Raw genomic sequence first — 18,648 nt, forward strand, 5'->3', positions numbered from 1 at the left:
TCACAAATCACACTCAACTGATTGCGCATTGCGCATGTAAACAAAAGATCAGCTGTTTTTTAATGGCAATTTTTACGTCATTTTCTGTTACCCTGTTTTTATCTCTCTTCTTTCTTTCGCTTAAGCACTCAAGTGTGTCGTATTTGAGCAGAACGAAGCAATTTTGAACTCGTGAATGCGTTATCTCCATTTGATTTGTGCTTTTCTCCGATACCTGAGTTGTCGATGCAAAAGTATCGACTACAAATTTTCTTGGTATCGGGCCAAAAGTGTGACTACCTAATTGTATTTTCTAATATAGTTTCATCCCTAAGTCTGCCTTATAGTGTTTTACTGTAGTGTATTTATAATTTTTACTGAAGCAAATACACTCGCTTAAATGGATACAAGTGATCTATATATCGATTACCTCTGTCGGACCTGTATGATTAAACTGGAAGCCATCGCGTCTGAAGGCAGCACTGAACCACAACACCAATCCATCTTTGAAACTATTGAGGAATGCGACGAATTACGAATAGCTGTTTTGTTATCCAGCACAATACCCCAAATAGTCGAAGTGCAGCTAAGTGACGAGCTACCAAAAAAAATTTGTTGTAAATGTTTGCACCAATTGATAAGTGTGTATCGGTTCCAAAAATTGTGCGTGCAATCCGACCATAAGATGCGAGAAATGGTTTCTAAAAAGTGGGATGATTTAAACATGTCGATGATGGAGGCAGAATTTGACCATAAAGTATTACCAAACGACACAGATTTATACCCGTTGAGCAGTTGCCAGCCCAAATGCACTGCTCAAAACTCACTTCTTCCAGAAACCGAAACGGCTCTTGAAGGCAGACAGGAAGCAATCGAGTCGGAATCAGCACAATTGAGTACTGCTGAGCATTTACTAAATAACGAACAATTACTGTATTGTGAAAATTCGCAAGGAGGGATAGGCGAATTTATCAAAAACGAGCCCATTGAAGATGATGAAGAAAATACTGAATATAGCGACACAATCCAAGCGCAAGGCGAATTAAGCGAATATATCAAAACCGAGCCCATTGAAGATGATGAAGAAAACACTGAATATAGCAATTCCACAACCTTTGTGAGCAATGAAGAATTTACAACGGAAGAGCAAGAATTAACTGTACCGTGAGTATGATAAGGATTATAATGCTAACTTTTTGTTTTATTTATGTATGTCGCGCCTATTAGCTCGCTCCCAGCCAACATAGGATACCATAAGGAGCTGCGTTAGGATACCTAGCGCGATGCCCGCATCATGTTAACGTGGCTCGGAAAGTACTCGAATTGGAGCGTATTCGATGTAGAAAAAAAAAGAAAAGAAAAAAAAAAATTACCCTTTTTTTGGAGAGATTCATTACTTCTACTTTACTAGACTAAAATTGAGTGGCCTACAAACCTGCATGTTGTTGTTGTTGTTGTTGTAGTGATGAGGTTGCTCCCCGAAGGCTTTGGGGAATGTTATCGATGTAATGGGCCTTTGCCGGATACAGATCCGGTACGCTCCGGTAACAGCACCATTAAGGTGCTAGCCCGATCATATCGGGAACGATTTATATGGCCACATTAAACCTTCAGGCCATCCCTCCCTCCCCACCCCAAGTTCCATGAGGAGCTTGGGGTCGCAAGAGCCTCGTCTGTTAAAGAAACATGATTCGCCGCTTAAAGGTGAGGTTGAGGGTTTGGAGGAGTTGTATATTGCGTTGGTAACCTGAAGGGGTGCGCTACACAACACCTTGAATCTGGTATTTTAATTCAATTTAATTTATTTATTATTACGGCTGTTTAGGCCTAAAACTTGAACTACTAAGTACAATTTATTATTATATCATTTATTTCTATTGAATATGCTGTTGGAATGCCATGTGATTCCGATCAGCATATTTACTGGCGTAACAAACGGACGAGTCTGGGAGCCAGTCATTTAAGGAAGTTTGGAAAGGACGCGTTTCCAATCCTCCAGGGCTCCCAGCTTAAGGCAACAAAATTTGGAACTTGTATTTTTCAATTATATTTGTATTTTAAGCTGTCGGAATGTATTGGTCTCCGATCAACACAGCTAAATTTGTCTTTGGATGTTGGAAATTGAAGTGTACCCAATCACCCCTCAACTTTGTTTAGTAAAGACGCTGTCGGAACGCATGAAGATTCCGATCAGCACATCTCAAAATATATTGGGAGGTTGAAAAGGACGTGTTTCCAATCCCCCCTGCTCCAACTTTTGTTTGACCTTATTTTGGTTACACATCATATAATTTTATTGTTATATTAATGCTGTCGGAATGCGAGTGATCCCGATCAGCAACAGTAAATATAGGCTGAAAATACCGAATTCCAGCGAAATTTGTTGTTGGAACTGTCTGGAGTTACAGGTGGCGACTGATTTTCTTTTCCTTAGGGCCGGGTGCATTGTATTTTGCTGCTACCAGTATTACCATTCCCTTTTCGCGCTCCAGTATCGGTATGTCATGTAAAAAATAAAAGAAAAAAAACTTTATCTTATTGGAAGGGTTTTACAATGCTCCAATAAGCTTTTTTTAAAGGTATTGAAGTTATTACTACTTTTTATGTGATTAGGAAGTTCATTGAAATATTTCAGGCCCTTATAAAATATATTTTAGTCGCCTCTTACGACAGGCATACCTACCGCGGGTATATTCTGACCCCATAACCTGCTGGGGACAAAACTGCATGCTTCGAGACTTTCCTGCAAATTTTGATACTTTTCGATTATTGAATTTTTTCGAAAACTTTTTTTGGTTCGCGTAGTTTCGGCTATTAATTGAGCAATAAACGCCAAAAGTGCTGGACAATGTTATGTTTGAATTTCTGTTTGTGATGTTGTTCTTGTTGTTGTAGCGATAAGGTTGCTCCCCGAAGGCTTTGGGGAGTGTTATCGATGTGATGGTCCTTTTGCCGGATACAGATCCGCTACGCTCCGGTACCACAGCACCATTAAGGTGCTAGCCGACCATCTCGGGAACGATTTATGTTGTCACATTAAACCTTCAAGCCATTCCCTCCCTCCCCACCCCCAAGTTCCATGAGGAGCTTGGGGTCGCCAGAGCCTCGTCTGTTAGTGAAACAGTATTCGCCGCGCATAGGTGAGGTTGACAATTGGGTTTGGAGAAGCTATATATTCCGCTGGCAACCTGAAGGGTTGCGCTACACAACCCTTTGAATCTGGTATTTTGGTCGCCTCTTACGACAGGCATACCTACCGCGGGTATATTCTGATCCCCTAAGCCGCTGGGGTTTCTGTTTGTGATAGAAACCGAGAGTCCAAATATCAAAATCCTACTGCATCGCACGTTTAATTGTAAACTGATTAAACTCAAAATTTTGAGTTTTTTAGATCTTTCAACAACTACTACAAACTAAGAAGATTATGCTGATATTTATAGAATACTCAGAAAGGCCACAATAGGGGACATATATGCCTTGGAATCTTATATGGAACTCTATAATGAAACTTTATGAAAAACAAAACTTTGTTTGCGTTTTCCCAACAAAATGAAGTTTTGAAATACATATATCTGTTTACAATAAAATGGGCGACATATTGGAAGAAAGTTACATACATACATATATATATAACAAGTTTGAGTTAAGTGCACAACAAGGCTGTATGTTTCTTTTTTGGTGCTTGCAATTTGTCGATTTGGGAAAATCTTTTTACCATTTTGTTTGAAAGATTTGTAATATTTTAAAATATAAGGGAGATTCACTATGTCTTGCAAACAGTTGTCAACTTATTCGGATAAAAAAACATATTTTGACCTCTGTGTTAAAAGATCTTCATGAAAAACCAAAAAAGGAAAGTGTTATTGCGAATAACTCTTGCAAATAAATGTTACTTTTGACTAGGTAGGCAATTAAAAAGAAAAGTGCTCCCTCTGCAAATGAAAATCATGCTCTGCAAGTCACTTATAGTACCCGTCCCACAATATGGCATGCTCTCCGAAATGTAGATCCTGATCAAACGTCATACCCAAGATTTTGGGGTGTGAGACAGTCAGTAGCGTAGTCCCATCGACGTGGATGTTTAAAATGGTCGACATTTGGGACGTCCATGTTGTGAATAAGGTCGCCATTGATTTAGTGGGTGATAATGTCAGGTTTCGCGAGGCGAAAAAATTGGAGAGATCAAGGTGGCAGCCGTTTATTTTGTTGCAAAGCTCATCGATCTGTGGGCCTGGGCCTGTGGCCATTATTGTGCAGTCACCGGCGTAGGAAACGATAGTAACTCTTTCTGGTGGCAAAGGTAGCTTTCATATGAAGAAAAGTGAGAATTGGACACCACCTGTGGCACCCCTTGTTTAATTCATCTTGGTTTTGATGTTGCGTTCCGAAATTGCACCAATGCCTGCCGACCACCCAGATAATTTGCGGTCCACCTTTAGACTTGGGGGAAGGTTAGACCCTTCCAGGTCTTGCAGTAACGTGCAAATTTTTCGTATCAAATTTTTTACAAGACTAGCGCAACGAGTACCGTTCTATGGTGGGGGTTTTGATTTAAACCACAATTTATCTGGGTGCTAATGGCATTTAGCGCGGTGGTTGTGCTATGTAGTTTTATAAAGCCATGTTGATGATAGGCTAGTTGCAAATTTGCTTGAAAGTATGGGAGCAAAATGGCTTCAAGTGTCTTGGCTACTGGCGATAGGAGAGATATCGGGCGATATGAGTCTTATATGTTAGCTGGTTTCCCAAGCTTTAGTAGGTCATTTTTCAGGAATGACAAAGGTGGAAAGAGACAGGTTGAAGACATGTGCTAAATATTTTAAACCCTCTTTACCTAGGCTTTTAAGCATTGGCATGGCTATGCCGTCTGGGCCCACTGCTTTGGATGGTTTAGCATGACCGATGGCACCCTCAACCTCTTTGGTGGTGATGGTAATTGGGACGCGCTGAATTTATGTTTATGTGCGTGTCTGTTGGCCGTCTAACTTTGTCGACCGTAGAATGCATTACGCATTGTCGGCAAAAAGCGCTCGCGCATTTTTTCGCATCCGACAGCATTTTATCGCCAAAGGCTACGGAAATTTTGTCATTGTGCTTAGACGGATTCGATAAGGACTTTACGGTGGACCAAAAGCTTACTCACACCGGCAGAGAGGTTACAACTGTAGTATTACAAACCGTATTCACAAGTTCAATGAATTGGTCGAAACCACCATTATATTTTTATAGTAAAAAAATTTTATTGACAAACGCCTAAAGGTATACTGTATATTTGATTATGATTTTTTATAGAATGAAAATTTTTGATATTTAAAAATTCAAAATAATGAAAATAAAATTATTGAATATAAATTATTGAATTCGCAAAGTATATAAAGTTAACAGGTAAAATGTATAATATAATAGAAACCCTACATTACTCCCCCTTCCAGAGAATTAACATTAAATAAATTAAATGTGACTTGCTTTTTTGTTCTATTGTAATTGTGATAATTGTTAGAGTTGTCTGTCAATCGGAATAAATAAAAACGGAATAGTTTTAATTTCATTATCAATTTCAATTTTAAAATACCTTGTATGGACCTTCGTAAGGTTGTTGGAAAGAATGCTTATTAATTGAACGAACAAAAACAAATTTACATGTTTGTAAAACTCTTGGAACGTAAATACCAACATTGGAGTTGTGATGATTTAAACTCGAATGAACATTTCTAAATTTTTCACGTAATTTACCCAAAATTTCATTTGCCAATGAATTTTCAGATGTTGGACAAATAAGTTCATCGGGCAATCGTAAATTTTGTCCAAGAACCATTTCAGCCGGGGTAGCAGAAATATCTTCTTTAACTGTTGATCGCAAGCCTAATAGTATTCGGGGTAGCTCACCATACCAGTCTCTGGTTCGGTTCCATTTGTAGCCATTAAAGAAGATTTCAATTGTCTATGAAATCGCTCTACAATGCCACTCGCTGGAGGATGATAAGCTGACGTTGTAACTTGATGACTGCCTAACAACGTTGTTAATTCTGTAAACAATTTTGAAGTAAATTGAGCACCCTGATCAGTAGTTATTTCTAGAGTTACACCAAACCGAGGTATATATTCACGTAAAAGTTTATTTGCAATTGCTTCTGCAGAAATTTCCTCTAATCCGTATGCTTCTGGTCAACGTGTGAATCTATCGATAATAGTTAAAATATAGTGATACCCCTTTGAAATAGGAAAAGGTATTTAAATTTTACTAACTGGTGACTTCGTATGTCGACAAACTTTCGATTTTTGACAACTAATACATTCTTTGGACCATCTATTCATTTCTTTATTCATGTTTGTACAACAATATTTTTCTCATAATTAAACGGCGATTAGCTTTAGTACCCGGATGCAAGTAAATAAAACACGCGACACTTTTATATCGAGCCGTGTGCTCTTTATTATGATTCTTTATAGAATGAGTTAATTCTAACAATATACCTTAGCTCTAACATAACCTAACTGCTTGCGCTTAGCCGCTGATGTTAGCCGATGTTGTTGTTGCCACTGTAGCTGTAGTTTGGTGCTTGAGAATTCTTATTGTTGCGCGTTGATGTGAACGGAAGTGAGTTTCGGGTTTACTCAATATTGTTGTTGCTAAAGTTAAAGCTTATAGCAAGCTATGTGGAGTGTTTGGTCACACGCCCAATGGTAGACATATCGTCAGCAGTTTAGGTGTGAGAATAATGTTGTAAAGTTAGTGCTAGTAGCCAGCGGTAGAAAGTATCAGATCACACGTCCAATGGTAGACGTATCATCAGCAATTTCGGGCGTGAGAAGAAAAGCGTTGTTAACTTCTCCCCCTCTTAAACTGAGACGTCCCTGTTTCGGTTGACTTGTTTTATAGCGTTAATTGTAGCTATTTGCATGTCTTCCACACTAATGGAACGCTCTCCTCCGTAGGTTTTATTGTTAACAGTTATTTTAGGATTTCGATTTAGTTTAATCAGGAGAAATGTAATGAAACATATTGAAATAAACGTAAGTGCGAGCCATAGCCAGGTTACGGCATTTTTCTGCTCAGCTTCGACTGCGATATGATTTAGCCTTTTAGTGTTGATTATATGAAGGTTGTTGAAATACTCAATAGTTAGGGGCTCTTTATGGTCGGAGATGTTTATCGATATCTTTTTTGGCGGCTCAACGATATGTGCTGGGCTTTGGCTGGTTTCAAACTTTGAGTCATTAACCAATAAAATATTTTTAAAGTTAATCAAGTAGGTTCCTTTCACTAGTGTCATTGTAGTTTTACCATCTTCTCGCACATCAGCCGAGGCTTCGTTGAATATCACGAGACCATCATCAACATGCTGTATTTTGGGTATTCCGACTGCTGTTATTGTCTGACATGTTGCTATATTATTGTTCAGTAGTGCGGTTACACATGACGAGTCTACGGATTCGATGCACACTAACACGTTCCCGAGATGGTCGGGCTAGCACCTTAATGGTGCTATGGTACCGGGGCGTACCGGATTTGTATCCGGCAAAGGACCATCACATCGATAACACTCCCCAAAGCCTTCGGGGAGCAACCTTATCGTTACAACAATAACAACACAATATGCACACTAACATGTCTGCGGCTGATTGGCATGCGGTAAGCGCTTTCACAGCTTCAATACACCTACCCATAATATTAGTTTCTAAATTTAAAAATGAACCGCTATGAATAACGGGGTATATCTTAACTAAGTTACAACATTCACTAAGTTTAGGAAATTTCACAAGGTATTTGATTTCGTGTTCCGATGAATAAATTTTTACTTTTGCTAACAGCATTAGATCGGCTATTGAAATTATAAAATCTAATTTTATTAACTCATTTATTTCATACAGGTCAAATATCATAGGATTTATGATGTTTAGTTTAGAAAGTGCTGTACTGTTTACAATATTAGTCAAGTCGGATATTATAATTCTATTTCTTATCATACTTAATTCTACTAGCTTACTGCTTTCACTATCATGCTTAGGTATTGCGTTTGTTCTTTTAATCAATTGATTGATTTTGTTTGTTATATCGTTCATCTGAACCTGCAAATTTTGATTGTTAATTTGCGTATTTCCGTCTTTATGAGAGCCTCTTCCGTGGCATGCAACTGTACCAAATCATCGTTGCCTAGGAAGCCAGATATAAGCTTCCAAACAGATCCGATTAAATTAATAGATCTTTTCGACCTTGAATTTTTAAATAAAGAAAGAAGCTTTTTAATTTGGTTTATATCGTGTTCCAAAATTGTTTTTTCGCCTTTTCCTTGCCGTAGACTTCGTAGAGTTCTTCATTTTCCTTCAAAATATCTTCATATTGTTTTAAATTAACGGCATGGATGATAAAGAAATGTCCCTTCGCAATAGCTACCTTCCCATGATTTACAACCGAATGCACTACGTGCCCATAAGATATGATTTATTACTTTAATGTTATCCTTATGGATTATACGTCCGCCTTTTAATTTAACGGTCGTTCCTAAATCTTCTCTAACTTCAACCTCTTTGAAAATGTTTTTAATTTTACCCCCTAATCTATGATTTACCTTTAAAAGCACTTTTTCTCCTTTTTCTTATTGTGTATTTTATTACTTCTACTTTGATTCTCTTTCAACTTATCAATAATTTCGGATTTCGTTTTCTCTGTAATGGATTTAATAATACTCCAAGGATTTTTACCGGTTGTAGAGTGAATGGTATTGTTATACTTTGAAGTGCTTTTAAGCACCAGCTCCGTCAACTCCATTGTGGGGTTCTCACACCTCAAGCATCTGGCAATTTCAATCAGAGTCGAGTGAAAACTCTCTACTTGACCGTTGCTTCTGCTGTGAAGCGGAAGTACTTTATAGTGGGTTATACCTAAATTTGTAAGAATCTCTAAAAGAGCTGATTTTACATCAATTATAGATTTTGTTTTAATTGGCTTCACTATGGCTAATTTTGAAAATTTATCTAAGCAGTTAAGAAACAAGTTATTCTCTGTTGAGAAAATATCCACATGTAGGATCTCACCTATTTCGGTAGGTATAGGCGTTTCACGTAATAGCTGCTGCTTGGGTTTCTTGTCATATTTGCACACCTGGCATACAGAGCAACCTTTCGTAACGGACTTTAACATTTCCTTCATTTCTGGGAAGTAGTATTGGTTCAAAATTTGACAAAGGTTCTCTATGTAATGCCTGTATGCCCTGTTGTGTTCAGAATTGACAATTTCCTGCTTGGTTAAAGTCGTTTGTTCGCACATTTCTTTTGTACTGAGATAGCGATGGATCTACATCCATTGGAACAGGTCCCTTGGAACTTCTATTTTCTCCCCTGGAAACCTGTTAGTAATAAGGTTTTTTGTGTGGGTGCCTGTAGGTGAATTCTTCGAAGGAGATAGCAAACTGGTATCTCCACCGGTTGCTCTCTATTTCATGAGCCATCGCAAGCGCAGTGGCATGTCCTGCGAACCTTTTGAGTAAATAATATTACCTATTGAGGGTTGTAGACCTGATACAAAAGTCCGAAGAGCATCGGATCTATATTTTTTGAGCAAAACATCTATTATTTCCTGACTTGTTTTCCATCATTATCTTCGACGATATCAGTGTAAACTGTTTTTCAATTCTATCATAATACTCGCTAATACTCAACTTTCCTTGCCTCATGGTACTAAGCTGTCGCTCCAGTACGTGTAACGGCCTTTTATCTGCATATACGTGGTCTAGCCTCGCCACTATGGCGTCTAAATTGAGTACAGTATTATATTCGGATAGAACCTGGTCGGCTTGGCCAGTCACCTTTGTTTTTTGATTTGTTCTAATTATAAGGAGGGCTTGGATATAGATTGTTGCTCTTTTATACACTTTGTCCATATACAACGCTAATCGTCTCCATGAAGGGTATGCTAATCTATCACCTTTGAATTCTGGCAGGTTCTTTACCGCCTCTAAAGTCGTTGGAAATGAATTTTTCATATTTACCTCCGAATAAGTCTCTATTTTTGGGCCCGTTTCGAGCTTTTCAATTTTTTTTGTTAACTCGTAAATTTTTGCGTCATATTGCGCATTATTATTTTCAAGAGCGCCGCGATAGCGGCTTGAAATGCTTCAGCATCCATTATAGGGCTATACGAGTTTACCACAAAAACAAAAACAAAAAAAAACAGCAAGGCGGGATCGAAAACCGTAAAGTATAGTACGCCAGGGCAACTCGATGGTAAATTTATTTAAAATTGTGCGTTTAATAAAAGGACATGCGTTCACTAAAATTTTCAAATATTGATTTTATAATTGTTTTCGTACGCAATTGTTTTTTGTATCACTTCTCCTAATTTATTTTTAAGTTTTTTCACTACAAATCAATAAATTTAAAAGAACACTCGCATTATTCATAAATTTTGTTCTTACAATGTAATTGTTAGCATCCAGATCATTATCGGACACTTCCTTGTTTTGATTAGTTAAATCCCGGTTGAGGTAAAATTTGGTGAATCCTTGTAGGGCGCCAGTAAATAAAACACGCGACACTTATTATATCGAGCCGTGTGCTCTTTATTACGATTATTTATAGAATGAATTAATTCTAACAATATAACTTAGCTCTAACCTAACCTAACTGCTTGCGCTTAGCCGCTGATGTTAGCCGATGTTGTTGTTGCCACTGTAGCTGTAGTTTGGTGCTTGAGAATTCTTATTGTTGCACGTTGATGTGAACGGAAGTGAGTTTCGGGTTTAGTCAATATTGTTGTTGCTAAAGTTAAAGCTTATAGCAAGCTGTGTGGAGTGTTTGGTCACACGCCCAATGGTAGACATATCGTCAACAGTTTAGGCGTGAGAATAATGTTGTAAAGTTAGTGCTAGTAGCCAGAGGTAGGAAGTATCAGATCACGCGTCCAATGGTAGACGTATCATCAGCAATTTCGAGCGTGAGAAGAAAAGCGTTGCTAACTTGCGGTCATCTAAATGTTCAGTATTAATTTTGTAATTTTGAATAGTTGCGTTTTTATTTGTTGTGTTAATAATTCTGACGAAAGTTTGATCTTTATTTGTGATTGTGTTTGCTATAAAAATGCCTGCAGATAATTGTTGATGGGGTATGAAGATGTTTTTACTATCAGTGTTTACTGTTACTTTTCTAATGACTTCAGATCTAGCAGGGATCGTAATTGTATTGACGGACAGACAATTTGTTAGGTGCATTGTTATTGTTTGGGGAAAATCATATGGTCTTAGGATTAGTTTATCCTCTGATTTGCCATAATCCATAATGCAATTATATTTTTTAATAAAGTCCAAACCTATGATTCCATCGCATGGTATTGGGAAGTCGTCTTGTACGACGTGAAATTTTTGATAAATGGGATCACCTTTTAAGTCCGCTTTGACTGTGCCTATTGTGCTGGTGATACCTTCACCTTTGCCCTTTAATTCTATTATTTGCGTTGTATTTATTTTTGTATGATTCTCTATTTGATTCTTTTTTATGATTGAATTATCTGCTCCCGTATCTACTAGGATGACCTGAGCATTCCAATTTACTTACTTATTTAGTTATAATGATCTGACATTTTTTTTTTGACAAATTATTTGCAAATTTTTTATTCTTCTCCTTTTTTTCAAAAAAAAAAAATTCCGTTATATTTTAACATTTAAAATAAGGCATTTTAATTTCCTTTATATTTCCTTACTTTTTTCAATATTTTTCTTTAAATTTTTACATTTATTCTTTTCGTTTTACTAAAATTAGTTTCTGAATTCTCCTAGTCCTAATTGAAAAAAAGAATCCTAAGCAAAAACGAAGTCGTCGTTTTTGGCACGCCGCCGCTGAATGTCAAAAATATCGGCGCGGCGGCGGCGTCCGGCGCGTTACTATATTTTCTACTCGTTTAAGACTGTTTAGGCCATTTATTGTTCATGTCGAAAATTGGTCGGATATGAGCTAAAGTGGTATCAACGGATGCGCATCACTGCCAGTTACAAGAAACTAATTGCGAAATTCAACTCTTTCTAACTGTTGAAAAGTTATTTAAAAAAAGGGGTGCTTTCGATGTCAGCTTAAGACGGACTTTGCATCACCCAATTCACCAAGTTATTAAAACAAAACACTAAAAGAAAATTTATATGATAAATTTATATTCTCACTTTGCATATTTTTTTTTCAAAAAATTAATATTGAACAATGAATAAAATGACCCGATGCGAACACACGAGAGTCACGAGTATTAATAGACCATTAATAGCAACCGTAAGTCGCCTTTGTGCGTGACCTCCAAGGAGCAACAAATGATTTAAAGAAATTGTGTTCGCGACTATTATTAGGAGTTAACCCCAAGTGAAACTACGCTTTGCGCGAGATATACAGGCGAAAGTGTGACCATTTTATGTATCTCTATTTATTTTCAGCAGACGCAGCAGTACCAATTCCAAAGACCGGGGTTAATTTCGAAGCCTCTCTGGAGTAAGTGAACGAGGGAAAATCCCTCCGCAAGGAGATACTCCTGAAAATTTTTGAACGATCTGCGAGATTTTGAGGCAAAAACCCAGGATCCTTCCGAAATGGCCAAAACGTTGATTTCCTTAAATACATACAAACAAAACCTTTCCTAAATATTATTTTTTTAAATAGAAAAATCAAGAAAAGTAAGAACACCGGCGTATGCCGGCGCGCCGCCCACGCCTCCGCCGCCGATAAAGTGATCGGCGTAAACCTCTAGTCCATAAGGCCGCTCAATTGATTCTAAGACTTAATGTTAATTTTATATGATGTATATTGGAACGATTTTCCGTCATCCCTTGTCAAATTTGGTTTTGAGACAAACCGGTTTCGGCGTTGTGCCATCATCAGTGTCGATTTTCGTTTTGATCTATTGTTGTCGTTTGTCCTGTATTTATAGTTTGTACGTACATGAGCAGGTATTGTCAAAATTGATGCTTGTGTATATTTAGTTATGTGTATGTGCTGTGTGTTTATTCAGAACCGAGGGTGGCTTTTACTGATCGATTTGTGTGGCTGACTGGGCAGTTAAAAATCCGTAATTTAAGTCGATTGATCTTCTTTGTGGGTTTGTTGTTTTGGTGCGTTAATTGTTTTGTGTTTATTTGTTGCTGTGTACACAGGTACAACAGACAAGCACACAACAACAAATAAACCCAAAACAATTAACGCACTAACTAACTAACTAAATATACACAAGCATCAATTTTGATAATACCTGCTCATGTACCTACGAACTATAAATACAAGACAAACGACAACAACAGATCAGAACGAAAATCGACACTGATGATGGCACAACGCCGAAACCGGTTTGTCTCAAACCCAAATTTGACAAAGGATGACGGAAAATCTTTCCAATATACATCATTTATCCACCCTGTCGGAAAATCAACAAAACAAAATAAGTTAATTTTATATATCATTAGAATAATTTAGATACTTAAATTGCATCTGGTTATGTTGTGATTTTCTTCATCCAAAACGGGAATCCTTGTGGTTTTGTTGCCAATTTGATATGTTAATGTGGAATCCCACTTCTCTATGCGGTTTGATGAAGAAGTTCTTTCTCCATCTCTATTACCATTTCTGTTCCACTCTTTATGCGGTTTGATGAAAAAGTTCTTTATCCATCTTCATTACCAGTTCAAATTTTTCTATTGGTTAGCTTCGATTTGCTTGTCAAATAAAGCTTTTTGGCCCAAGTTTGTGGCCATTAATTTTGAGTAAATAAAAAAACTTGGCAGGATCTCTGGTCAGTTTAGATCTTTTTTTGCATTGCTTGTTCAGCAACCTTATTCATCAAAGATTGAACTGGCAGGATCTTCCTCCAACTAGATTTTTTTTAGCAGCTTTGCCAATTTTAATCTAGTTTGGCAGGGTCGCCATGTAATATGTGATTGAATAAAAACACTGATGAGTAACGTTGGAAAGCGATTGAATTTATTTGATAATTGTCTTTCCTTTTATACAAAATTATCTAGTCTACACATACATATTTACACTAACACTAATACATTGCATTCTTAACATTTACATACTGAGTCAGCATATTAGTTCGATCTATTTTAACAAATTGTAACTGTAGAAATATTTTGGCAGGCGTATTGTCGAGTTGTCATTGACACTCTGTTGTGCTATTAACGAACTCGTCAATACGTCAGTAGAATTGTAACCAGATACAGGTCTTGCTGTCGGCATTAGAAAGTGATGTTGAACTCCCGCTGTGTTGGGGTAAACGAAATGTATTTAGGTCGATATTGTATGTGAATGTATCATGGGTGGTCTGCATAGAAAGTACATTGGCGTATTAGAGTATGCTGCATAACACTACAAACTTATTGACATAAGGAGGTATCATGCATACTACTGCACTGCTACTGTTTCCGCTTCTTGATTTGGGATTGGGTATACCTCTGGCCATTTGCTGAAATAATCCATAACTACCAGTACATATTTGTTTCCGAAGTTGCTAGTAGGAAATGGAGCTGCGACAACCATAGCGATCCTTTCAAATGGCGAACCTGAGTTATATTGCTTCATCTGGCCATGACTTCGGATGTTGGGCCTTTTCGCTCTCCTGCAAACCTCGCAGTTCGCAATCCACTCAGTGACCGACTGACGGCAACCAACCCAATAGAATCTCTGTTTAATCTTCTCGAGCGTCTTCGTGATTCCAAGACGACCTCCGCTTGGACCATTATGCAGCTCGCTGAGCACGTCAGGAATCCTCTTTCTAGGAACAACTATCAGTTTCTTCTTGCATTGACCATCCTCACTCTCCCATACTCGATGCTAGCAACCGGATATCAATTCTAAACTGTTCCACTGTGCCCAATATGACTTCGCAATGGGACTCTCTGCTGACATCCCCTCTCTATTTGGTCTTTCGTTTCGTTCGAGCCCTTGCATAACATGTGACAGATCTGTATCTTCTAGCTGTCACTTCCTTTTTTGTTCCTTGTTCCATTCATCCGTACTTGTTATAGTCATCAGCCCGACATCTATAATGTCTTCTTTAGCCTCGGCCTTTGAACATTGCTTGCATTCCAAACTACATGGTCTTCGTGACATTGCATCAGCACTCCCATGGGTACTACCTTTTCGATGCTCAATGGAAAAGTCATAGTTTTGCAGTCGCTTGATCAACCGTGCCAATTGTCCTTCTGGGTTACGGAACTGCAGAAGCCATTTCAACGCTGCGTGATCTGTCCTGACGCGGAATCGCTGGCCGTAGAGGTATTTGTGAAAATGTTTAATGCACTCTACCAATGCCAACAGCTCTCTCCGTGTAACGCAGTAGTTCCCCTCTGGTTTCCCAATTGAACGGCTGTAATATGCATCTACCTTCTCCTGTCCATCAACCAGTTGTGACAAAACGCCTCCTATAGCATATCCACTCGCATCTGTATCTAGAATACATGTTGCTCCTGGAATCGGATATGCCAACATTGGGTCAGTGCACAAACGCTCTTTCAATGTTTAGAAAGCCACTTCTTGCTCCTTCTTCCATTCAAAAGCTTTATTTTTTCTTGTAAGCTCGTGGAGGCTATGGGCTATGCTGGCAAAATTTGGCACAACTCGGCGGTAATATGTGCACAGCCCAAGGAAACTTCTCAATTCATGTAGGTTCTGTGTTCTTGGCCAATCCTTTACAGCCTCTATCTTTTCGGTCCCAGTGCAGATGCCCTCTGTCGTTACCTTGTGACCCACATAATTTATTTCATTTTTATACAGCGCACACTTTTTGGGACTTAGTTTCAGACCAGCGCCAGCTATTCTCTGGGAAACTTCCTCTAAGTTCTTAAGATGTTCATCAAAGTTCTTGCCCAATACGATGATGTCGTCCAGGTACACCAAGCATGCTTTCCAATGTAGTCCTTTCAATACCTGATCCATGAGTCTCGAAAGTAGCTACATAGTCCAAAGGGCATTACTGTAAATTGCCAAAGACCATCTCCACCGATGAAGGCTCTTTTCTCTTTGTCTTACTCCTTCACCTCCACTTGCCAGTAGCCACTTTTCAAGTCCAGTGTGGAAAACCATTTCGTACCAGAGAGCGAGTCCAGAGTGTCGTCAATTCTTGGCAATGGATAGCTATCCTTTTTCGTAACGTCATTCAACTTCCGGTGGTCCACGCAAAACCTAATTTTTCCATCCTTCTTCTTTACACTACTACCGGTGAGCTCCATGGACTAGCTGATGGTTCGATGACGCCGCTCTCGCTCATTTCTTTTATGATTTGACTCACAACTTCCCGCTTCGCCAGTGGAACACTACGTGGAGCTTGACGGATCGGCCTCGCATCTCCAGTGTCACTTTGTTGTTTCACAACGTTGCACAGTGTTTCGTGTAGAACAAGCTAGCTGGACAAAAACAAAGTTCTTATTCCAAGAAAAGTGTAATGAGAAATGAAAGAAAACAAACAAAATAACGGAATTTTTACTTTTTTTTTTTGAAATGTTTGCTCATATATATTGAGTAATTGAAGTAAGAAGGCAGGAGTGGCCGTAAAATACATTGATTAATTTGCAAAATTCTTGTTGAATATTAAGATTCATATTTCTTTTAAGTGAACACTTTTACATAATTTTTTTGATGGATTCTAAGCTCGAAGGTAAGTAAAATTTTTTAATAGTAATTCTTTCATAATTAGAGTATTTTCAATATATTTAACATTCCGTTATTAAGAAGAAAAGGTATTTTTTCCCTATATTTTTAACTTTAGGGACAAAAAAGTTACATACATCCGCGAACATCCGGGCTTAATTTTATAGTATGTTATAGTCGCAAGTATTCTCTAATAGTCGAAAGAAAAAACCATTGCGAATTCTTTGCACATCTATTTTTAATTTTTTTTTTTGTAGATTTAGTTATCTCTACATATCAAATAGGAGGTATGTACGTACCAGCTCCGACGAGATATTTGAACCTTTAAAGCTGATCTACAAACGGCAAAACCAATTCCCTGGTACAGGGAACAAACACGTAGCCATAAAACATACAAAAATAAACGCACAAGGTCAACAAGACCACACCAAAAGCAAAAAGGCGAAGATCATTGACTTCAACCTGCCACAACCTACCGCACCAGTCACCAAGGCATAAAAACAGGTACATACAATGGATTGATGAAGATAAACTAAAACCAGGTTTCGGCAATACCAATGACGGCAACACTGCTCGTAGGTTTTTCGAAAATTCTTAGGCTAGTACTGATTGGATGTAACGCTCATCAAAAGATTCGACACTCTCCTTCGCGCATTAGCATCTGGGTACAATATAAATATCCAAAAATTTGAAAAATTTGCGGTCGAGACTAAAAAACTATACATAGATCTCTATCCATGCTTTAATATGCCTGTTACAGTTCATAAATTCTTAGTGCATAGTACTGATATTATAAAATCAACAATTTTACCTATTGGTCAACTTTCTGAGGAAGCACAGGAATCCCGTAACAAAGATTTGAGACGATTCAGGGATGATAGGACACAAAAGCAGTCGCGTGAAGCCACGAATAGAGATCTTATGAATATTTTGCTTATAACATCGGATCCTTTAGTTAACAGTTTTAGGGAGATACCTAAGAAAAAATTTAAAAGTCTGACTTCAGAAGTCTTAAATTTACTGTCCCCCGATAATGTGGAGGAGTCAGTAAATACCCCAGTTGTTTCAAGCTTTCACAGTAGTGTTGCTGATGTTCATGACTATTCCACAAGTGACTCATCCAATGAAAGTGATGATAGCGAATAATAACATAAAAGATAACCTACCCTATAACTTTTTGTTGGATCAGGTTTTATTCAATTTAAATCTATTGTCTTTTCTACTTTGTATGATACTTTACTTTTAAGTTTTTGTAATAAGTAATTTTGACATAATTAATTTAATTATTTACATTGTTATTATTATTATTGTAATTCACTTTTACATTCCTGACTGGTACTATAAAATAATTCTGTAAAAATTGTAGTGCCAGGATAAATACTCAAATAAATACAAAATATGTATGTACATATGTACAGTCACTCACATAAATAAGTAGACATCCCTTTTTGGATAATTCTTACAATTTTTGCTTTCGCAAATTTATTTTAACTAATTTCCCATAAGAAAATTTGTCACGATCTATAACAAAAACTAAATTATATTTAAAAAATTCGACGAATTTTCATAAAAAATTTTAATTTTTTTTCCGAATTTTTAGAATTTTTTAGAGTATTGAGATTTGTATTCCATTCAATTTAAGTACAATAAAGTAATATTCTTAAGTCCTTTAAATTTTTTTGGATCTATGCCACTTATTCACATGAGTTACTGTATATGAAATAAGCAAATGTATGCATATGAAGTAAAATTTTGGAAAAAAATAAAAAAAAAGAACATATGGCTGAAAAACATGATGTTGTAATAAATGACTGCATGCGAAACGGAAAATCTCATAAAATAATTTTGTCCAGCTAGCTTGTTCTACACGAAACACTGTGCGTTGGTGTGGCCTGGTTTGGAGCCATCCTGGTCAAATATGTTCGCGTACTTTAGGAGCAGTTGTTTTGCCTTACTCTGATAGGCTTCATCTAGCCCCTCCGTACATGCCGTGATGTCATTTGAAAGACCATACTAGATGAAACGTGTTCCTGGAGCTGTTCACAGTTAGTAACTACT

General features: G+C 37.5%; 1 protein-coding gene across 1 annotated transcript in view; it reads left to right on the top strand.

The window, feature by feature from the left end:
- The first annotated feature begins 311 nt into the window (after positions 1-311).
- LOC137248422 (zinc finger protein 91-like) overlaps positions 312-18,648 on the top strand; it is a 194,699-nt gene continuing 176,362 nt past the window's right edge. Inside the window, exon 1 of the mRNA XM_067779360.1 lies at positions 312-1,143. Within this exon, the coding sequence (XP_067635461.1) occupies positions 380-1,143 (764 nt within the window). The 5' untranslated portion in view covers positions 312-379. The remainder of the gene's footprint in view (positions 1,144-18,648) is intronic.

Source organism: Eurosta solidaginis, chromosome 4, assembly GCF_040869045.1.
Source record: "Eurosta solidaginis isolate ZX-2024a chromosome 4, ASM4086904v1, whole genome shotgun sequence".
Taxonomy (NCBI): domain Eukaryota; kingdom Metazoa; phylum Arthropoda; class Insecta; order Diptera; family Tephritidae; genus Eurosta; species Eurosta solidaginis.